The sequence below is a fragment of the Lichenostomus cassidix genome, chromosome 4, assembly GCF_008360975.1.
Source record: "Lichenostomus cassidix isolate B80296 chromosome 4, HeHo_3.0, whole genome shotgun sequence".
NCBI lineage: Eukaryota > Metazoa > Chordata > Aves > Passeriformes > Meliphagidae > Lichenostomus > Lichenostomus cassidix.
The window spans coordinates 7,594,154-7,618,034 of NC_139484.1; the positions used below are offsets into that span (position 1 = coordinate 7,594,154).

At 45.7% G+C, this 23,881-nt stretch overlaps 1 protein-coding gene across 7 annotated transcripts in view; it reads right to left on the bottom strand.

The window, feature by feature from the left end:
* Window positions 1–23,881, bottom strand: part of SLC4A4 (solute carrier family 4 member 4) — a 128,304-nt gene that overhangs the window by 77,505 nt on the left and 26,918 nt on the right. For all 7 annotated transcript variants that reach the window (XM_085057728.1, XM_085057729.1, XM_085057727.1 and 4 more), the window contains exons 2-3: window positions 21,627–21,700; window positions 8,724–8,903 (exon numbers count right to left, since the gene is read on the bottom strand). In XM_085057728.1, coding sequence (XP_084913854.1) covers window positions 8,724–8,903; window positions 21,627–21,700 — 254 coding nt within the window. The remainder of the gene's footprint in view (window positions 1–8,723; window positions 8,904–21,626; window positions 21,701–23,881) is intronic.

Below are 23,881 nucleotides of genomic sequence, written 5' to 3' on the forward strand. Positions count from 1 at the left end.
AGACGAGACTGTTTCAAGCCACAGAAAGCACAGAGAGCCCCCCTGTTACCCATCCCGACCCTCTAACACCTCTCCTGCCCCTCCAAAACTGGCCAAACGTCCCTTTCCAACAGCAGAAGCAAGAAGTGACTGGCAAACCTACCCCAGCTCTTCAGATGGGCAATTTACTGGTGAAAGAATAATAATAAAAAGGACATCAGCTTCAAGGACAACTAGACCAAGGATCAACATCTGAAATGGTCCCAACAGGAGAAGTTCAATAAGGTTCTCAAGAGGCAACCGAAAACACAATGAAGGGCTCAGAGAAGAAAATCCAGGTGTTGGTTATACTGACAGTAAAAAATAATCCCTTGTTTACATATACAGAGAAATGCAGAGCTTTGGGATGGCTTGTTCCCACACTGTCCAGCAGACTTGCATGGAGTTTAATCCAAAAAGGCCAGCTTTGCAGTGCCAACCATCACCTCCCCAACTCAGCCCTTCTCAGCTGAAGAAACAGCTCTGGCTTCAAATCAAAATGCTTCTAAATGAGATTTTTTCCCCCACATGGTAAATTCCTTGGACTTTTCTGTCCCTTAGCAGTTTCACGTGAATGCAGAAAACAGAATTAGGCAAAGCATTAAGGTGGCTTAGGTAATTACAGTGGCACATGCTATCAGTTCAAGACACAAGATTAGCACAGCAAGCTCCAGTTAAAGCAGGTCTTCCCCATACTGGGAAAGGAACCAGCACCTTTTTTATTCTATCTAAAATATGAACAGCCTACCATGTCAAAGTGGAAATACAGACCCCATAAAGTGGGAATACAGACCCCATAAGATGTTCCCAAAGGCACCTTTGCTGGTACTCAAAGACAGAAGAAGTTTCAAGCTGAAGCTGAAGAACCACTTTCAATCCACAAAATAGACAGTTACACACCCTGTGGCTTTAAATACCATGTAAAGGTTATATTGAATTGTTTTCTTCTACATTTACATGACTAATTGTGTCACCTTGGGCCAAGGAAGATTTCTAAGAGAATTTCCTGGTCAGGAAAAAAGCAGCAAAGACCATTCTTAATTAAGAAAGGCTTAGTCATAGATCTGAGCAAACATGCAGTTAATCGAAGCAGAAGTGACCAGTAAGTTAAAATACTGTGTCACTTAGACCTACCCCAAAACCAAAGGATTTGCTTTGCAGGACATTTTCCAAAACCAAACTTGCTTTGCAGGATATTTTCTCTGTTCTGCCCAGACCAAATTTGTCAAATAATTCTTGCTATTTTACCCCAAGCTTTGCCACAACTAATTCAATATTAACCAGCTATGGTTTAGGAATTTAACTTCTCTCCCAAGGAGAAGTTACAGCTATAGAATCTTAACTTTGACTCAACCAAAAACTATTTCTATCAGTTCTTCAAACTGTAGAGAAAACTTAGAGACATGGCAGGAGGGTGGTAGCCTTCAGGTGCCAAAGCCAAAAGGGAAGCAAGAAGTGTTTGTTATTCAAATTCATTTTTTTTACTTCAGGGCTGTGGATCTTGATCACTTCAAGTTGACAACCACCTAAGTGGAATTGCTCAACAGCCCTGCTGTCTATATTGGTGTTATTGCCATGGAAACTGCTGTGCTTGTTTTTTAAGAATAGAAAAAGTGGAGGCACATTTTTAAAGCTCCCTGAAGAGCTGACACTGTGTCTTTAAATGGACTGCCACCAGGAACAATCCTCACCAAAAGCCCATTATCATTTTATAATTTCTCAGTTTCACTTCCCTTTCCTCCTCCAGTGGCTGCTCCTTTCAGACACATCCAGACATCTCTGAAGAATTCAGACCTGAACGATTTCACCCTGGTCTCTGCACAGGTAAGAAAACTCTCTCCTGCATAGCCACAATATTCCAGGCTCAGGCGTTTGCGACAGCTTCACACGGCACATGACAACAGACTCCTTTTCGCTCCTCAGCACCACTCTGACATCATCACAGTCCAAAGAGCATTGAAATCCTAGGAATACAAGACTCCTTCTAAATCCTACATGACACCTGAGGCACCCACCAGCCTCACCGCAGCTGAAGGTGACTGACAAACACTGAGTGACACGACCACTATTGGAAACACAATATACAAGGAATAAGTCAAGCTGAAGTGTAGAATTTCAGCCTACGCTGCTGATACCTTTTGAGGAACCATGCACAATGGCAAAGATAGGGCTGGATTGGTTTATGTGGCTGAACAGTCCTTTCCAAAGGACATTTGGTGGCACTTCAGAGGCTGGGGAAGGACAGAGAGTGTGGGGAACGCTGCTGCATTAGGGTGAGATGCATTTTCACTTGCACAAGGCCCCTGAGATAGCTCCTCCTCTGAAGACTTCCAACACCAGCTCCCAGGACTGGCCAAAGGGCAGCTGGTGGCAGAGGGATGTGCAGATGCCACACGCCACCTCTGAGCACATCCGCACACGTGGACTTCCTACAGGCACCCGAGCCATGCCCAAATTTAATCAGTCAGTTCGAACGTGCACATAACTCATCCAGGGACAACTACTTCTCTCCCCCAACCCTCAATCGCAAAAACAACTTCAGAAATTACCCTAAAGGGAAAAATCCCAACTCCCAGATCCTTCTGGGCAGGAAAAGAATGAATCCCATGTACCTGAGGCACTTGCATTTCTCTTAACAACCAGATCATTTGCTGTTATTGTGTGTGGGAGCCTCAGGACGCACCTAAGGAGGAAGGAAGAGTTTAGTTCTACCTTTTATAACTCCCACCAGAAATCTGGACTTCACAAGGGAATAAAAAAATCCAAACCTGACCTCCTATCCCAGCTGTCATAAGCAAGGAATGAAAGCTCTGTGCTGTATGCTGTTTACCCAAAGTAGGTGGATATTCATTGTAAGGGAAGTACAAAGGGTTCTAAACAAACAAAAGTGCTCGTAACAAGACCTGATGTGATTGGCACATGCGCAAGTCAAGGTATAAATGAAAAAAGCTCAGAAATTCAAGCAAGGGTTGCTGCAAAGATAGCAATTTTTTTAATTAGCTGTAGGAGTGAAACCCTGTACTCTTGCCAAAAAAAGGAAAGCCTTTGCCTAGGGCAACAGGTCACATCTAGACCCACCTCATATCACCACATCCTGTCATCCTACCCACGTACCTCAGTGGGAGCTTGGGGGCTTTGCAGCAAGGGCACAAGAAAAATGCTATCCTGACCCTCTCCCAAAATGAGAGCTGGAGTAATTAGCAGGTGGAAGGCAGCCAGGTTTAGCTGCTGCTGGAAGTACCTCCCTCCCACATGTCTCTGTCACTCCCACACCGCAAGAAGTCCTTCTAACTGCCACCAACAGCATCTTCATGGCTTCACACTGACACAGGGCAGGGTTAGGTTAGATATTAGGGAGAAACTGTTCCCTGTGAGGCTGGTGAGGCCCTGGCACAAGTTGCCCAGGGATGCTGCGGACACCCAACCCCTGGAAGTGTTTATTGCCAGCTGGACGGGAGTTGGAAAAATCTGGGATAGTGAAAGGTATCTGGGGGATGGGATGAGATGAGGTTTGAGGTCCCTTCCAACCCAAACCACTCTGAGCCTGTTCTAAGGCCCCTGACCACCACAGAAGCAGGGTGGGCCGCAGCCAGCTGTATCCCAGGCAGTCAGACACCCAATCCCAGCAATCAGGCATCTCTCCCAGCATTTCGCAAGCCCTCCTTGACCAGGTGGGAGCCGAGCAAGGGCTGTGTCAGCAAGCAGGGCTGACCTGCTCACCTGCGCCCTGCCCACAGCCTGCTTGCCCCAAGCACCTTCCCATGCCCTTTCCCATGGACACGGCCAGCTGCACAGGCCCAGCTACGCAGAGGCCACGTCTGCAAGCGAAGCACTAATTAGTTCTGTGTTTAATTTACCTCTGCAATTGTACTACATTCGACCTAAGCATACTCCCTGCAGCACTGGAGGGGCAGAAAAAGGCCTGTTTCAACTGACACCAGCACTTGGGACCAGTCCACAAGCCTGCTGTGCAGTTCTTGAAGACCAAAACACCACAATTCCCTTACATTCCTGGCAAAGTCTCCCTGACCACCTTCCCTATACAAGATACCAATACAAAAACAATTAAGCTTTGGCCAACTTGCCTGGTATTTCTCAGCTACTGTCAGTGCTCTCACTGTGGTGAGCTGAAGCTAAAAGCTTTTGGAAAATCCCATCCCATATCTTCAAGAGTCAGGAAAGAAACTGGATGGCTGAAAAATCCAGTAACACAAACAGAAAGAGGAATCTTAGCACAACCCAGACTGTGCTGCATCTGCTCTGCTAAGCAGGTTCATTTATTTCCATCCTGTAGCTGTCTCCTGCTATTTATAGCAGCTGCCTTAATCAACTTTCAAGGTAGACACCAAGCCTGAGCCTTCCTAAATTTATATCTAAATATCCTTGTTGAATTAATTTGATCTTTTTATGAATGGACCGTTCCAGTCAGACTGGCACTCCTCACTGGAAATCACAGAATGGTTTGGATTGGAAGGAACCCTACAGATCCTATAACTCTAACCCCCTGCCATGGGCAGGGAAACCTTCCACTATCCCAGGTTGCCCCAAATCCTGTCCAACCTGGTCTTGAACACTTCCAGGGATGAGGTATCCACCACTTCTCTGGGCAACCTATCAGCTGGGACATTGTCCATAATAAACTCTTTCTGCAAAGCAGGCACTCTGAATTGGGAAGCAGTACCAGAAATTTACCTGCCTCCAGTGCAAATTTAATCCATCCAGCCCAAACCTCACCTTCACTGGGAGAGATGCACTCCATGTGCAATGGCAGCACAAGCCTCAAACAGCACCTTAATGAAATTAGTCCTCTGCAAACATGCAAACCCATATCCTCCAAACCCATATCTGAGGGCTCAAGAGAGGATTTTCACTAAAACCCTCAAGAACTATTGCTGGTGGGTGGAAGAGGAATTCTCTGAACAACTGGAAACCTTTACAAACCTTTGATGAGATGACATTATCACCCCTACCCCCTCTCTCTTGCTGTATGGGTCCTCTCATCCCTACCTTTAGGAATTCCAAAATTTAGATTCTGCACTTATATTTATCCTCTCTTCAGGGCTGCAAGCACTAAGAGAACCTATTCCTTGGCAGTGAGAATTTGTCAGATCCACAAGTGGTTTTAAAAAGTCAGCAGAGTATTGCAGCACCTGGGTTTGGGCCAGAGAGGTGAGCCAAAGTGACTTGGAGGGCAATCAGACAATGAGAAAAAACCCCTTCCCACATCATGTAGAGATGCATTTCCTCATGGGAAAATCTCTGCATGCCTGTAATAAAGAATGAGGAAGAGGGAAGTGGACTCAGAGAAATTTCATCTGCCTTCCTTGTTCCTCCCTTGTCTCATCCCTTGCAAGTAGCAGAAAACTACACCATCCTCTTTGTCCTGACACAAGCACCAGCTGACCCAATGAGGCACAACCAGGCAGGACAACCACTGCTAAAAAGTGATTCCTCCTTACTGGCCCTACATGGAAACCAGGGCTAGGCTGGTTGAAGGAGGTGCTTTTAGACGAGAGGTGCTGGGATATTTCACCTGGAAGAGGGATTTGTCATCACCTGCAGTCCTGCCTGAGAACCAGGGTGTGAACACCAAAGTTCCCTGAGTGCAGAGACAGCCCTGCAGGCCTGGAATGTCCTGAAAGGGCTCTGTAGAGAGAAAATCGCCTTCCCGCCTCCTCCTCAGTCTGTCAGAGTATCCCTGTCTGGATCTGTGAAGGAGGCATCATTCCCAAGCAGTAACTTCCTTCAGATAAAACATATCTGTACATGTTCGATCTCCCCAACTCTCTCCAGATGGGAGAGCTGAAGGTTATCTATAAACTACCAGAGTTTGGCTTGTTTGGCTCAGCTGGACACAGACTGAAAAAAAAAATGGGACTGACATTTCCAGACTGCACCAATTCCCAAATACAGACACACAGCTAGACCAGTTTGGAACTGGAACAAAACTTTTCTAAGGAAGGTTTGCTTTTTTGGACCTGTTTATTCTCTTGCTGGTATCCACAGACATGTTCCATCAGGTTCGGTTGTTGCGTGACGAGCAACTCGACCTGGTGAGTCAAACTCAGATTTAGTCAAAGTCTGACTGCAGGGTTTTCATCCAAGAAGATGAGAAATCATTTTCAGGTAAGACATTGGCGCTTAGGCTTTGTGGTCCCTAGGGGCAGATCAAGAAATCCAAGTGATGTACCACATCACAACTGGCTTAAGCTTCCTACTCAGGAAGAACAAAGGTCTCAATATACAGAGCAATCAACTTGTTCCCTGAACTTCTACAAATTATTTTAACAACTACATTATTAAAGATTTTGCAAATTAAGCCCTATATTCTTGTCCTTGTATTAGAAGAAAAACTAAATCGCCAGTTATATACCCAAGCTGAACTGAGAGTGTCTAATACTGGCAAAGGTGATAATTGCAAAAATCAACAAACAGAAGGAGCTGTTTAAATTCAGGATTTCTCAAACTGAGATATGTTGGACCAAAACTCACAATGTTTGAGTTTTCTTTATGTCAGATCAGATTTTGCTTGTTTTAAACCACACAGCCCTCACACATATTTTAGCTTCTGATACCCCACAGTGTCTACTGACAGCTGCCTCAAATATACAACATATAGTTCATTTCAGCTTTTCCCAATTCCATTGAAGTTGCTGCACAATATTTCCCAGCTCTTAGTTTCTAATACTCTTTTGAAACAGAATTTGAGCCACCTACCCTTCAATCAATGCCTATTAATGGATGAAGATTAAAACCCCAGGGTTCTAACTGAGGTTTCCAGCCAGGATTGCCAGCACTGGACACCAGCCTAAGCTGGTACATGCTGCCTAGAGAGAAAAGGGCTTCTCTCGGACACACTTGTGTGACACAGCTGGTGGACACAGAAGAAAGGCTTCTTAGCAAGCAACAGAAAGGGTCAGAAACACAAAATTCAGGTCAGCTCTGAAGCTAATTTCAGAAGAGAAAAAACCCAGGGATATGAGGCAACTTGTAATTCAAGACAGTAATCTGAACTACACCCCCCCTTTACAGAGTTCTAAGCTAACTGAGCCAACTCGTAAAAAGATCTGGCCACCAGCGTGAAACAGCAGGTCCCTGCAAGGACCTGGAAAAGTATCTGGATACATGAGAAGGTGAACAACAGAGAAAAGGGCCCAGTGATGGGATATGAATGCTATTGCATGGGACACCTGGAATACTTATGTGATTCCACTCCAAAATTCTGCAGTGCAAAGAGGTCAGGGTGGAAAAGCCTACGGGAATACTGCAGATGGAGAGAGGCGAAAAGACTGCATATTTTTACATGCGGGTGTAAGTGCAGGTAAGAACATATTACTGCACAGAAACAATAGAGGAGAAAACATACCCTGAACCCCTCCTCAAATGATATAGACACAATGATGGGCAAAATGAAATGCAGGATATGAAAACCTGATGGAAGAAATGGGTTTTCAAACATGGGCACACTAAGCCCGTGGAAAAACTACCCTAGAATATGAAACATTTAAAAGCCAAAAAGGAATTTCTACAGGCCTGGTCACCGGCATGCTAAAGAACAGAGGTGTAAATACAAAAGTTAAATTTAAAATATTTGAGTTCTTGAGGTTGGGTAATTTTGTCATTTGGTGTAAAACCAACTCCTGGTTTCTGAGCACTGACAAAAACACTTCCTTGGGACAACCAGGGAACTAGAGTGGGAAGAGCACATATCTGTGACTTGCCTTCCTCTCCAGGTGCCATCCTCTGGCCTAAAGACATGACTGATCTGCCCCATGTTACTGTCTCTATATACAGCAACTATCCAGCAACACAAGTTCAAAATGAAAAATGAATTATTTCTTCAATCCAAGATCCAGTTGTACGGCTCCCTCACACAGGAAGCATTTTTCCACTTACAAATGAAGGTCCAACCATCTGGAATGAGCCTCAGTAACCAGAGCTGTATCACATCCTGGGCTGCTCTGCTATACTCAGACCCTGCCAGCCTTCCCATCTCCCTCCTGCTCCCACTGAAGTAGCCATCTCCCAGATTTCAGGACAAGCTTGTAGCCAACATAGAATACAGCAAGAGGAATGGGACCCTGTGACAGTCTCAGCTCAGTGATGACCCTAGCTAAAGATCTCTGTCCTCTGGTTAACAATTCTGGTGGGAATAGAGGCCCAGGGCATCCAAAATAGAACTCACCTGGCCTGTCAATATTTAGATAGTCAATGCCAACACACACTCAAACATACAGCAAAGCTACATTTGATTCTTCTTTTTGTTTTCAAAACTTAAAATTGGTTAATTAAAGGGAAAAGAGCTGTTAGCTCTGCAAGTCAGTGACACACGAAGCCAAAACCAGGGGGTACTGAAATTCCAGAGTGTGAGCACATCCTAGAGCCAGGGCAGAAGTTGCAACAGATCTACCTAGGCACTACTCAGTCTTTGCCTTTGCTTGCTATCTCCTTACACACAGTGTCAAATTGCTTTTTAAACATTCGGCCTGTTCCTGCCTGGCATCCACGCAAGGGCCAGCTCAGGTGATACAGAGGGATGAAATGTCTGCTCTGGCCTGTGCCTTTTCCAAGCCACAGCAGCTATCCCACAGCAACTGGCTAAGACTACTCCAACCCTGCAACCTGAGACAATTGTTTTTGTGGATCAAGTTTCAGCCCTAGACAACAGACCATTGTAATGAGTGACAACTGGAACCAGTACTCACTGAGTGGTTTAAGGATGCTGCTGCTCGTCTCATCAGCATTTTCTATGTCTGATTTGTCTGAGTAATTCTCTGAGATTTTCTCCTTTTCTTTCTTTTCTTTGTGCCCAGGTCTTCTTCTGTGACGTCTCCTCCTCCTGTAGCTCTTCGGCACATGGACCCCGATGTAAATCGTGTGGTGACCTGGGGGACACAAGCACACAAATATTAACTTCAGCACTGTGCAGTTTGGGCAGCACGGGCCAGCACAGTTCATGCTGCATTTCACTGAACCCCAAAATGGTTTGGGTTGGAAGGGACCTTGAAGCTCATCTCATTCTAAACCCCTGCCATGGGCAGGAACACCTTCCACTAGCCCAGGTTGCTCCAAGCCCCATCCAACCTGGCCTTGGACACTTTCAGAGATGGGGCAGCCACAGCTTCTCTGGGCAACCTGTGCCAGGGCCTCACCATCCTCACAGGAAAGAATTTCTTCCATATATCTAACTTAAATTTCCCCTCTTTCGGTTTGAACTCATAACTCCTTGCTCTACCCCTGTTCCACTCCAACAGGCAAGTGAACTATCCTTCTTTGCTGGCCTAACATTAATTAGTCCTGTTTTTCTTGTCTCCAAATGTGAGCATGGAGATCTGTAGCCACCACTTGGAAAAGTATTTTTGTCCCATCATTTCTGAGAGCACATGCCAATGCAGATGCTGATAAGTCTTGTCCTTGTGATTCATTTAAATACAAAAATAAACCCCACAGAAGGCCATCATACTCATTTTGTAATATCAAACAGCGTGCTTTTCAAACATTTTACACTAATTTTTCCAGTTGTTTCACTAAATACATTGGCAGAACTTAACAACTGCCTCATGCCAAGTGATTCAGGTTAATTGAAGAGCTTAAACCAACAAAATTTACATCACTTGACTGTGCAGTCCATTATATAACAAAAGACAAAGTACCTTACGGAGGTGCCACTATAGAAATCCCATGCTCTAAGTACTATTAGGGTGTTATTATAACCCAGCAGAAGAGGAAGGATTAATCACAGAAGTTCCTACCAACTCCTACTCAACACTTTCCAAAATAAAAATTAACTAGTAACAGAATAAGTGCTAAATTTCATACTTTGGCTGTAAATCCCAAGAAGGCCTTTCCCCTTGCACTGAGACTTGGATTTCAAACCAAAGCACTTCAACTACATTTGCTAATTGTTGTGCCTTTCTGTGTCTGATAAAATGTTTTATTTTCAAAGCTTTCTCCACTTCCGTCTCAAGATGAATATCCTGTGCTTACAGAAAGCACTTACACATCTTTTTTTTTCTGTCCAGATCATTCAGACATCTCACTGTTAAAACAACTCTTACAAAGGCAACTCTTGATAAATAAGAGCTGTATTCTGTGCTTTGGACCAGGTTTGGTTTCCCCACTTCTGTCTCAATGTGGCCAAATATAGTGTTTCAGATAAACACACAGGTGACTGACTAAACAAATTTATCTGAATGAATGACTCACAAACTAAATGCGTGACTCTAATTCATCGTGATAAATCCAGTCATGGTGACTGAACAACTGAAAATTTAGGCACAAAATACTCCATTTCTGTAACAAACCAATTTACCAATGAAAAACAATCCAGCGTTTGCCATTTCAGATTCCACACACCCCTAAGACCAGCTGTGAAACCTGGAGAGTCCTTCACCTTTTTTTGCATGTTTGCCCATCTTGTTCCAAGCACCTACTGTGGGCAGGGACACCTTCTACTACACCAGATTGCTCCAAGCCCCACCCAACCTGGCCTTGCACAGTTCCAGGGATGGAAGAAACAGAAAGCTGGGTCTGAGCAGGGTTCAAACTTGGGCAGTGGAACAGTGACAGAAAGTGTCCCATGTCTGCTGCCTTTTGGGCAAAGCCACAGGAACATCTGTAGTAAAACCGCCCAGATCGACACTTGAATCTCCGATTTAGCTCTTGCGTGCCAGAGGAAACCCAGAAAGCTCTTCCAGCAACTGGAAACATCAGCTTTAATGTGGCAGATGGCCTGAGTGCCTCAGAGGGACAAAGAAGAGGAGACACTATCTGAGCACAAGCAAGAGCTGGAGGGTGGGGGTGACTCCGGACAGACAGGGCAGTGGAAGCCCTTCTCATGGGATTCTCACACCCAAAACTGCCTCCAAAAGCTTGATGCAAAAGGTATCTGTATTAAACAACATCCCCCTTTGAATCTCTTGAATTCTGTGGTCAGCTTGATAATAGAAACACATCATAGTAAGCCTGTAGACTTAATACTCTAATATGCTGCCAACAGAACTGGACAATCTCTTTAATCTTTGGACCACGTGTGCACAGTACAGATTTTGGTAATATGAACTCACTTCTACATACGCAGACAAACATCTGCATTACTTTGCTGCTTTTCTCTAGTCTGAAGGCAGAGACTTATTAAACATTCCTTTCCTTGTCCCCCAGTCCCCCCCGCCCTGCCAGTCTGTTCAAGGAAGCCAAGCAAGACATTTTCCTTCTCCATGTACTTGAAGTGCTTGGCATCTGTTTATATTGTTCCAAATGCTGAGATAATCTTCTAGGCTCCCTTCCCAAAGCGCCTGGAAGGAAACAATTGACACATACTCTCAATGCACTGGGCTCCTGGGACATTTCCGACTCACCGGGGGAACCCAGCCTTTCCCATGAGAACCACTGCCTGAGAAATGTAACGTGACACACAGGCACCACAAGGATCCTAGGTTTGGGGACGATGGGAAGCACAGAGCCGAGTGCTACACTTTGGGTAACCCAGGCCTGGAGTTTTCGCTTGTACACCCACCACAGCATCTCCTGAGGGGCTGCTCCCATGGCCCTCCCCACTCTCCTGAGGACATCCACTACCCTCTGTGCGCACCTCAGTACACCAGTGTGTATTTCACAACACTCAAACCCCACCCACAGGATGCACAGCCAGACCTGCAGGTCCCGCTAGCACTGGTTCTGTTCTAAGAGACAGCAGTTGGCAGGGGCTTCTTTGGACTTACACCAACTGTAGCTAAAATCTTTGACTTTTGTGCCCACAGAGAATCTTTACTGTGCCCTAAGTTCAAAACAAAATAATTTCATCTAAATATTAATAAAGCAAGAAGTAGTCATCATCAGGGAGGTTCTCCTGGAAAAACTCTGTTGAAACCACATCTTTTGCTTTATTGAGAGCTACTGAAGAACAGCAGTCCATGATTCAGCACCCCGATCTGGAGTTTGTGCATGGGAGGCTCCCTGAATCAGTTTTACTGATGAAAATCCACTTGTGTATCACCCAGCTTGGGGTCTGTGAAATGCAGCATTCCCTCCCTGCCTGCAGGAATATGTGCCCATCATCATCAAGGCCAGGTTGGACAGGGCTTAGAACAAGCTGGTCTAGTGGAAAGTGTCCCTGCCCATGGCAGGGGTGTAGAATTACATATCCTTAAGGTCCCTTCCAGCCACAATCATTCTGAGAGATCACTTTCTTAGGATCCTCTCCATTTTTAAGCACTAGCTCTTTTTAAAAAAGGGTAACAGGGAATGGCTTTTGCTTAGCAAAACCAAAACTCAATCACTTGGAGAAAGGAGCTGAAAGTTATGGGATCAAAGGATAAAGTCTGCCTGCTCCATCTAAGAAGGAATCCCTTCCTCATGACTGTGTTCAAGACTCAGAGCGTGGTAATACCAGCCCATAAAGAATCTCACACTGGCACCTCAGAAGGAAACAATACTAAAATCTAGTATTAAAGATGTATAAAGGACTGAAAATAGGCTGAGCATTAGCAGTTTTTACCCAGACCTTGTCTTCTTTAAAGACTCCTTTTCTAAAGAACAGGGAGAGTTACATTATACCCAATCCAGCAGGCTCATGTGGTTACAGATGGCCTCACAGCCAAAACCTTCCCCACCAGCTCTGGCGAGATATTTTGGGCCACCTGAAAAAAGGGCTTTGCTCAGACAGGGCTTGGAGCAGTCTGGTCTAGTGGAAGGTATCCCCACCTATGGCAGGGGGTTGCAAAGAGATGATTTTAAGATCCCTTCCAACCCAAACCACTCTGTCATTCCATGAAAGGTGTGACCTTCTCAGCCCATTTTCACAGCCTAGCCATCAGTCTCATCCCCAGGTGGAACTGAAAGCCAGCACACCCTCAGGTAGCCACATCTAGCATGTAGAAATCTGCTCTGCAGTTACCAGAGGGGCAGGGGACACAGCCCACCACGTGCTTTGTCAGCAGAAGATGGCACAGCAAGGCTTTGTGCCCAAGAAGGTGTTGGCATGCAGCCAAACCTGCAGAGAGAGGTGGCACAAGCCAGAATACTGCCACAATCACAGCCAGGCCAGCACGCTTTGTAGCAGCTGGTTTTCCAACCCAGGGATGGTGGCAGAAGGTGCTTCTCATTTTGTGTGAGAATCAAAGTAAATTAACAACATAAAAAAAGCCCATGGCTCAGAAGGACAAATAAATCAGTGGGATGATCCATTTTAAAGGGGAGATACTAAAAGTAGCTCTAAGGAAGTCCCAAACTAAGCCCAGCTTAGTTTCAAATCAGCTCAAGAAATAAGAACAAAAGGCCATGCTGTCACGTGCTGGGTGCCCTTAGCTCTACCTGACTTACAGAGGGGTTTTACAGGTGCTGGCAGCAGCAGTGGGGCAGCTGCAGGACCTGCACCTCAACCAGCCCCTCCTTCCAGGACAGAAGCTGTTCTGCAGTCCCAGGATGGGATGCACAGCCGGCGGGACACCCCACACCAAGAACTGTTCACGCCAGCTGTGTTAGAAACACGGAACACAAGGATGTCCCCATGCGCTGTGAAAGAGCCAAGTGCTATTCCCATTCATGCACATGGAGAGACACTGAATCTCCAAAGAAAACCAAACCATATCCAGTTCTCTAGACACGCTGCCCAGGTACAGTCCCAGGCTCACCCACCAGTCCCCACAGGGTTTTCAAAACATGCCAGTATTCAAGTGACCAATTTTCCATGCAAGTAAAAGTCCATCGGTCAGGCAAACAGCAAAAGGATTCACTCAGCACTTTGTGGAAATCTGAACATAACTGAATGCACTAGTTGGAGACAAATCAGATCCAAATCCCTTCTCCTATACACAACAGTAGTATGCAATGAACTGATTCTCCATGGTGTGGCAGTTTGCCAAGGAAAAGGGTCAGCATGAATCCATCAGGCAATGGGAACTATGACCTTAAGGTTGGGTAGAAGGTTCACAGACTGATGAATGCCATCAGGAGAGGAGCCTGCCATGAGGGAGAGACAGGAAAGAGCAAAATATAAAACAGAGGCTTCAGGAGCGACAATCCTGAGCTACTATGCCATAGACAAAGGAAAGAAAATGAGAAACATCAGGGCTCTCTTTCAGTATGCCAGCTGCAACAGAAGAACCCCAAATTCATGGCTAAGATTCAAGTTACGACCAGCATCAGCAAGGAAGATGCAGTTTCTTAATCAAACAGGGAACCTGTCCAAAGCTCATTTTATATATTTGCACTACTGCACTTCACATCTTAACAGGCAGTCATTCACTGAAAAACCTATGAGGAGCAGGAAATGAGCTGTGCAGGGCAAGACAGCATGGAAACTACAGACATTTTTTCTACTTCTGTAACATCAGGCTTCTAGAACTTCAAAAGTATCTTCAAAAGGTCAGCTTAATCTTGTATCTAAAGCATTCCCATGTAACAGGACTATAGTTAGACAGAAGGGAAGTATTCCTAGCAATCTGCCTAAAGCTTGCACTCCTCTGTTCCGAACGGATGATCCATGACCCAGACTGGACCTGCCAGATTCCTAACAAGATTCAGAGGCCACTCCAGCAAAGCATGTGCAAAAGGTGAGTTAGATCTGAGCAACAGGATGGCTCCAAAAGACAGAGCTTATATAAATTTAAGTAAAAAATATCAAGAAAATATAATAAAATAAAACAAGGTCTTCAATTGTCTTCCTGAAGATCCTAAAACCCCTGCTTGTGTAGATGAAGCAAAGTCAGTCAGCAGGGTGGCAGTGACTAAAGAGGTGGGCATTGTTCAGACAGAACAATGAACATGTGGTGGGGGTATTCTCCCTGAGCTTTATGTAAGCTGTTGTGAGACTCTTACCCACAACCCCGTAAGCAGCTTTTCTTTTCTCTTCTTTGGAGCTGTGAGAGGTTACAAAAGCCACCGAACCTGTCCTGCTGTGATCTGATCTGATTTGGTCAGAACTGTTTGGCTTCCATGGAAAGAAAAGGAAGACTTGAAGAACGCAGGGCTCTGGGGAACAGGACAGAGAAGGGGATCTGTGCTGGACTGTTAGATTTAGTTCTTAGGAAGCGTGGTACCTTTGGATTTTCTGGCATCCTTTAAAATTATGTCCCCTTCCCAAATGCTCCAAATGACCACTCAAGAGAACCGATCTTGGCAGAAAATCTTTTCCTATTTCCATCTCACTAATTACCAAGACTGAACGAATTGAGTACCAAGCTGTACTTAACACTATCAGGCTCACAGATGCAGGTAGGATTTAGACCCTGCTCCAGGAGAAGTAAGAGCTGTGGTATGATGACTAAGTCATGCAAAGTTGCCTCCATTCTCTGGGAAAAACCTCAAACCAGCTCCCTGCAAGCGACCCTTGATTCCAAGGCTGCAGTTATATTGAAACAGGTGTTTGATGGAAGGTGGCCAGAGCCAGGGTTCCCAGAAGGCCACACTGGTGCCAGCAGGGCGCCATGAAGGAATGCAAACAGAATGGTGCTCACACAAAAGCTCCTGACACCTCTCCAGCAGCACATGCTCCCTTCAGGAAGCACAGGAGTTAAATGTGTCCCTTCTCAGCCTCTCTTTAAGTTGGCCCAGCATTATGCAACCAGAATAGGAACATCACCAGAAGGAAAGGAAGGGGCAGAGCTCCAGGAAGGCTGCGATGATGCCCAAACCCAGCAAGCTACAGCCCTAGCACCAGTTTCCAGGTTAAGCCCAGCTCCAGAAGTTTTGGTAAGAGAAGCACAGGTAAGAGAGGCAATGATGCTCCTGTGTTACCTAGCCCCAGCTCAGACAACGTGACAGGGCCTCCCCAGTACATTTTGGGTTACCTTTTCATTTTAAATGTGCTAGAAAAATCTGGGAAGGGTCATCAGCACATCTGGGGCTCACATCTGACAAATGTGAGAGGCCATATCCGATTTTCAATCTCCATGCTGAACTGTTACATCCAGCGTTATTATACCTTAAAAAAGAGCTGTTGGGCAAAGATGGGAGCAGACAGTCAAACAAGCCTAGACTTAAATCCTAACTGAAATGAGAGCAGTTGCTCCTATCCAAGGCTGCAACATGCCATGTGAGTGCAACCTTTCTAATTCGCACGGCCCCTAACAAAACTAGTTTCACTGCCAGGTCAGAGAGCTGATGATAGTTTCCAATCAGTTCGACTTGATGATCTTAAAGGTCTGTTTTAACTTAAATGATTCTGTGATTCTAAACTGACTGGAGCTGGAAAAAAACAGTAACTGACAGAATGGTATAGAAACTTTCTTTTACCTCGCACTCTGCACACATTGGCACAAAACTTATCACCAGTGGAAAGAAACCACCACCTTTCCTTCACCACAGGCTGACCATGCAAGTTATTGACTCAGCTGCTCTTACAATGTTTTCTCCACTTCTCCTGCCTGCACAGCCAGCTTATCGCTGCCTTATGTAAAGTCAGTGTATCACCCTCTGAACTCAGACTGCAGCTTTTCTCACCAAGCATGGAGTAGGCGGGCATCAAAAACCTCCTCATCCCACCCAGCAACCTCAGAGCTAATGCTGATTCCTGACAGCCGAGGAAAGACAGTAGCAGTGACCAGAATGGTATTCCACACAATGACCTGCTGGACGCTGCCAAGAGTAAGCACCCTCCTGCAAAGTGCCTTGGAGGATTAAAGCTGGAGAGAAAGGAATATGAAGGTCTGAAATCCTTAATCCTGATGTTTCAAAGCTGGGAAAATCCAAACCACCCATCTTGTTTTTACCTAGCTATGTCGAGCAGCACTGGGTCCCAACCTCTGCCTGCCATTCCCAAGTTCAAAAAATCACAGAATGGTTTGGTTGGAAGGGACCTTGAAGCTCATCCAGTTCCAGCCCCTGCCATGGGCAGGAACACCTTCTACTAGCCCAGGTTGTTCCAAGCCCTATCCAACCTGCACATGAACACTTCCAGGGATGGGGCAGCCACAGCTTCTCTGGGCAACCTGTGCCAGGGCCTCACCATCCTCACAGGGAAATTGTGCCAGCTGCTGTATGGAAAGAGAGCACAAAGGCATTGCCTGAGGCCTCTGAGTTTGGCTTTTGCAGCAGTAAAGCCCAGTTCACTTTTACTGAAGCAAAACACAGCCTGGTTTGTCTCTACACATAAATTAAAGGTATGAAAGAATATTAATGAGCACGTTCTGTGATCAGATTTTACCCGATTAATTTCTTAATCACATTGACTTTAGAAGCAATTAAAGATTCTGATATGAAACAGGTCATCTGGTTACTTCTGAAAACGGAGGAGGGTCTGCCTACAGTCACAGATCAAAAACAGACAGCATGGATGAGAGGAAATCAAAGTAAGTGCGCAAATACAGCTCATTTCTCATACCATTGGCCTGCTGTTAATACAGGTGAAGATGTTCACAGTTATCCCTGCCCTTTTAACCTCTCTCCTCATTGATCCAACCATCCAGGACTAATCTTGGGCTTATGGCCTCACATAGCTTTCTACCAGCAAAGTGCAATGACACAACAGGGTCAGGAATAGAAAGCAAGGAGGAGGAAAGTGCTAAAATGGAACAAGCAGTTATGGAACGTTGTTACAAAATCCCTCGATTAGCCTCTCTGAAGAGTTAGCAACACAACAGTAAATGCCCCAACGGTAACAGGATCCAGAAGTTTCCCCTAACAGCATATTCTCCTGAATTCACTCCTACAGCAGTGCTATCTGAGAGATGCTATCAAAACCTTTACTTTGTCCATCATTTGGAAGGCAGAACAGGTGTGCTGCTCCCCATTTCCTAACACGGAGCCGGTGTGCTCCTCAGGCTTTGCAGTGGAGTTGTCAGACTTGAAATCCAGCATCTTCCACCCCACCACAAAGTTAAGGGCGGCAGCGAGCCCAGGGAAGTTACGCTCAGAGAGCCAAGAATACCTTATCTCTCAGGATAAGGTGGAGCTTTACTTTTCCCCTCTTGCAAAATCAGTTATTAAGTAATCTGTTTATGTCACACATACCAGCACTCCTCACAGGCGCATTACAGCAGAACGGCGTTACCTTCAAGGAAAGGAACGTACAGTGCTCTAAATGAATGGGAAGGGTCCTCTCACAAGGCTCAGGGCAGTGCCTCTTCCTGATTTCCCCCAGGAAAGCTGACTTGCACTTGGCTTTCCTTCATACTCTGCCCTAGACCCAGGCAGATCCCTTGTCTGGCCAGGTCACGCTTCTGGGCACTTCCAGCCAAGCAGCTCCTCCTAACTAACATGTACCGAATCCATGACCGAGCCCTCCCGTGGATACAGGCAGCAGGGAGGAGCTGGAATAGAGTAATTTTCAAATGTCAACAGCTGGTATTCACAGTGACACATTCCAGTGTAGGACCAGGGTGAGGTGCCACCTGAGAGATGGATTAAACGATCCCTGGAAGCAGGCCCAAGGGACATATTTCTGTCAGGTAGGTACGGTTTCTGTTAACATCACATTTACTCAGTAAGGGCACAACAATTGTCCCACCCTGAAAATGTCTCAATACCCTCCGGACCAGAAATGCCTGTTTTTAGCCCTCCTTAAAAAGCAAAGTTCTTCCCTCTCCCTACACCACTACATAATCAAACTAGTGGGTGATGTGGTTGTGCAGAGTTACTATCTCCATCCCACAGACATAGCCTGTGGGCATCACTGACAAAAGCGAAGGATGTTCCTCTCTTCTCCCAAAGAACATGCCAAAGAGAGATGCTCAAAGCGACACCTTCAAAATTCCATCCTCACCTGTTTGAACTCAAAGTGATTTATAAAGCAGCAAAAGAAGCCTGGTTTTGAGGCATATTATAATGCTTTGCTGGAGAGTGTTCCCATTCTCTCCTGCTAACTCCTGCAGCCAGGGAATTCTGGAGCTCTACTGCCCTATCTCTTCTGATAAAGGTTACAATTCCCCTTCCCCTCACAGAAGGAAAACAATCCCCTCTCCACTCACTTTTAGTGAAATTAAGTGAATGAAGAGCCTTCCTGAGAAATTTCATCAATATTGACTGCAAAAAAAAAAAAAAAAGCAGGAAAATAATGGAAAGAAGAGGCAAGAGAGGCAAACAGCTTTTCCATATATATGTTGCTTCCTCATAAAAGTAGGCTAAAAATAAAAACTATCAGAAAAATAACACACGCCTGGAAGTAACAGTTCCCTTCACTGTTACTTCCTTCTCCAGAGGATACAATTCCTGAAAGCCTTTTAGAAAATCCAGTTGTAACCATAGCATGGAAGTCGGGAAGTAAAGGAGGGCACATTGGAGCTAACAGCTCCAAGTCTCTTGACAGATGGTCTTCTCCTTTAAAACACCCCACTGGAAGTGCAGGAATCTAACAGAGACTTAAAAGCATTTGCACCAAGTGCCAGGCAAAGGTCTGCAACCTGACATTTTAGCCCTTCCACTGGATCTTAAACTGACAGAGGGCAAGGTTAGATAGATATTGAGAGGAAATTCTTCCCTGTGAGGGTGGTGAGGTCCTGGCACAGGTTGCCCAGAGATGATGTGGCTGCCCATCCCTGGGAAGTGTTCACGTCCAGGTTGGACAGGGCTTGGAGCAACCTGATGTAGTGGAAGGTGTTTCTGCCCTTGGCAGGGGCTGGAACTGGATGGGTTTTAAGATCAGGTCCAACCAAACCACTGTGAGTGTACAGTCCATCCCACACATGCACACCATGACTGCACCTGGGGTGCACATTAGATACATGCATCAAGCGCACGGACCTCTGTAGAGAGTCAGATGTAGCTGAGGACACACAGAGAATCACAGAATCATTGAGGCTGGAAACTTTGAAACAAACAAGACCTCTTTAAAGTGCCAAAGCCTTTAATGCTTACAGGCACTGTGGCAATGCCCCAGATTTGCAAGGCACGTCGAGAATTCCAGGCTGTCCCATTGAGCAGAGCAAAGCGACTGAGAAGCGGCTCTCTCATTGACCCATCCATGCACCATACATGTCCTCTGACCCCAACAGATGCCACAGCCTTGGATCCTTGGGTGATTTAGCTGGGCCACTCCCAGGAGCTTGGCAGGAATCACGACACTGCCTTTAGCACCATGAGGGAATTAGCTGGCTACACAGCTCCAGGGCTCTCTGGAGGCTCAGCTGAGCAGCTCCAGCTCCAGAGGCCTGTCGCGTACAATTAGAAATATTTGTTTCACCTCCTCTCCTCCTTCCCCCAGAGAGATGAGCTGGAACTGGTCTGTTAGCCCAACTAAACCAAATGAGGATATCCACATTGGAACAAAGGATATAAACACACCACGGCCACAAATGTTACTTAAAGTGGTAACCACATCCCCCACAGACAGTCAAAAGCACCCTCCCGCACTCACCACAAACAACCACTTGCATTATATTCCTGGAGCATCACACGTGGCCATTGCATATCAAAACAGGACATGGCGACATTTAAGACAACAAAACAAAAAATATCCTCCCCCTCTCCCTTCTCAAATGTTTCTGCTGTGCCAAAGCGTCAATTATTCCACAAGCAAAAGGCTAATACAAACCCGGCCCTGAAGACAGCAAATAGCCTCATTAAACCAAACATGATGATTTATAGAGGCTGAGGACAGATTACTTTATCCCAGAGAGGAAGAAAACACAGGGGTTTTCGTGGAAAGGACTGGTTTGGTTTGCTGGAAGTGTTCTAACTCCCCTTTTTGGTGATTATTTTCTCTCCTACTGCTGGATCCTTTCCTGTCCATTACCGGCAACAATGACATGGCTGTAACCCTACACCTTTCAAAACATTATCAACTGAAAAGCCACAGACATTTGTTTGCAAATAAAGAAGTTAGAATAAAATTATATCCTGAAGTCAGGAGGGGAAGGATAGTGTTGCAAGGTGGAATTCTCTCCCTTCGAGGTAAGGTCCTACCCTATCCTCCTCTCCTCCTTCTCCCCCACTAGTTTATCAAGCCCACAGAAAACCAATCCTCAGAAAATGAGAAAGAGAGAATTTGTTGCCATTAATTCACTCCTATCAGCTTTTTTATTTTCCAGGAACAAACCTGAAGTAAACTCCTTTAAATTCCTTTCACCTTTGGGATTTCACAATAGTTAGAGAGAAAGCAAAAGCACTTCCAAAGGCATCTACTCTTTCCCTAGAAAGTGAGGAAACTGTTTTCTCTGTTAAAAAGTTCTCCTTCAAGGGAAAACCCTTCTCTTTATGGCTCTCAAGCTCTAAGGATAACCCAAGCAAATGTCCACTTGCCGCCTTACGTCCACCCTGACACTTGGTACAAATTCTGGTTTTTCCACCTGGCTTCTCCACCTGCCTCCATATTTCCACGTTCACACAAGTGCAACAGTGATAGGCAAGCATTGCCAAAACTCTTCTCGGAGGAAAACAAAGCAAACAGCTCTGGTGTTTCACAGCCATTATGCAAGGCACAGCAAACAGGACTTTGGGGAAAGTGGAAGAGGATACAGGCAGCATGCAACAATGTTCTCTCTGAACTAAAATAGAGGATTTCTCTAAAATGTCTCTTCCACCCCAACCAAGCCTATCCATATTTCAGTCAATTTTAGGATGAATTACTGGGTAAAACAAAGGCACCATGTTTCTCTGCCCTCTGACTGTGCCCATCCTTTATACAAACACCCAAGTGAAGGCACCCTTCCTCCCCAGCAATCCAAGTCTCTTACCTTCCACTTCTTCTTCATCACATACATGTTTAAGGAAGGAAGCCCCTCTATCCAGTACTGCCTCGTCCTCCATCCTATAGTAATAGAAAAGAAAAAAGGAATGCTCAGACTTCTCCTGGAGCGAGCTGTTTGAACCAGCCCAAGTCCTGGGCAGGTTAACTTGCAAGCTGTTGTTCATGTTCCTGTGGGCACTCCTGTCCTCCTTCCAGTGCCTGCTGCTCCTTCATAGAGATCCTTTCACATGGCGTCTGCTTTAAGCTGGCCTCACGTAGCTCGAATTCTGACCTTGAGAGGACATCAGTGGTGACAGGTGTGAGCAAGGTAATCCCAGCTACAAGTCTTTGGGGGCCTTCCTGTTTCTTGTGTCTGGTTTTTTTTCCCCCTTCTCCTTTTTCCAAAAGTACAGACACACAGGCTGGCTTGGAGCTGTCTATGCAATAGGCAAGAGTTTGTGGGATTCCAGTTTGCCTTTGAAGCTGTCCTAGCAGGCGGCAGTGGCCGAGCCGCGCGGGGAGGCGAGCGGAACACCCCGCACGGACACACGCGTTCCAAGCACAGCCCCTAATACCAGCACAGCACACTTGTCTGCTGGGAGCCCAGCTTTGGGTCACATGTTGGCCTCACAGAAATCTGCCATATGAGGATTATCCCGAGACCGAGCTACAGTAAGTCAGACCATCACAGCAGTCATTTATGTGTGTCACCCATTCATTCATCCATTTGGGGAAGGGTTTTAGTAGCTGCCTGCCTTCCTTCCCCTCCCCTCTTCTCTCCACCTCTGATCTGACTCTGTGGACAGGAGAGACTCCTAATTCCATGCTTCTGCCATCACCGTGCTTCCACAAAGCTGCTCAGAACTCCTGCTGCTGTTTCCCCCACAAAATCAGACCCTGCCCGCTTTCCAAGGGTACATCTGCAAATCCACTCTTGACAAGCAAATACAGAAACTATAAAATAATAATAAAAATAAACAAAATTGGAACTGTGTTAAATAATCTCCTTAGAGGCTAAGTACATATTTGCTGCTCACTGCTGGGCAGTCGCCATGGGAGCTTTCTATCCTAATACAACTGGGACCAAGATGGTAAGCTGTTTTCATACCAGAAATCAGGCATAAAACAACACCTTTTCCTTATATTCCCTCAGTGGAATCGGGACAAACTCAATTCAGAACGAGACAAGGCCTTCAAAACTTTTTCCCATCCATATTGCTTCCATTCAAGATCTTCCAAGAGCAGTAGCAGCAAACACTTACAGATTACCTTAATGGAATATTCAAATTCAGGAGAGTATAAAATACTGAGCAGATGAATCCCAAGAAATCAGAGTGCCTTAGGGTGCCTACCTGGCATGCCAATGCCTGGCTACCTAAATAGGAAATAAAAAATAAAATTCAGCCACAAAAGGAAGTACCAGAGTCCCATTTCATGAAAGCAGTGCCTCAGCAGCCACTCTCCCACCTCTGCGAAGTTTTCCTCCACCTCAAGCACCTTTACTAACCCATCACTGACCTCATCCTCAGCTCTCAGTCCACAGCTCAACTCCCAAAATAAGTCTTAGACGTGTCACAGATAAAAACGACAAAGAAAAATAGGTCAGGGTCAAATGCAGTACCAAAGCACATGGAAATGCACATGTGTCATTCAGATTATTGGATGGCAGTGAATAATAAAGCACTGTACCCAGAAACATACGTGAACATTGACTCCCAAGTTTAGGTTTAGTGCAAACCCAGTCCCTCCTTCACAGAGGCTGTATCTGCCTGAATTCCAGAAGCCAGAGAATTTGAAGCAGAAATCTCCCTGACCTAGGAAAGGTGCCATTGCCCAAGCAGCTGCTGCCTGGTGCAGAGGGGTGGGACGTGCTCCTTGTCAGCACAGCACACCAAGCCAGCACTCAGGCACACACCAGCCTGCCCTGAAAGCTCCAGCTCTTCATTAAATTATTCAAGACTATTTACGCATCTTTTTTAAGGCAACAGAAGGGAACATATTCCATGGATACCCCTGCCTGTTTGCAGTGGTTGTGAAGGCACAACCCCATATTTTTCATAATTTTTTCCTGCAAAGCAGCACAGTAGCTCCTTGCTATAAACACAACTGGAAACATCTGGACCAGATGGGACTGGATTTCCAGACCAAGCACAAACTGCAGGCACTTTATTCCTCTATGAAGTCTGTACTTATCCTAGCATTTGCCTCCATTCCCTGAGCACCCACACATGTGCAGGTGTCTAACACACCTGTGTGCCACAC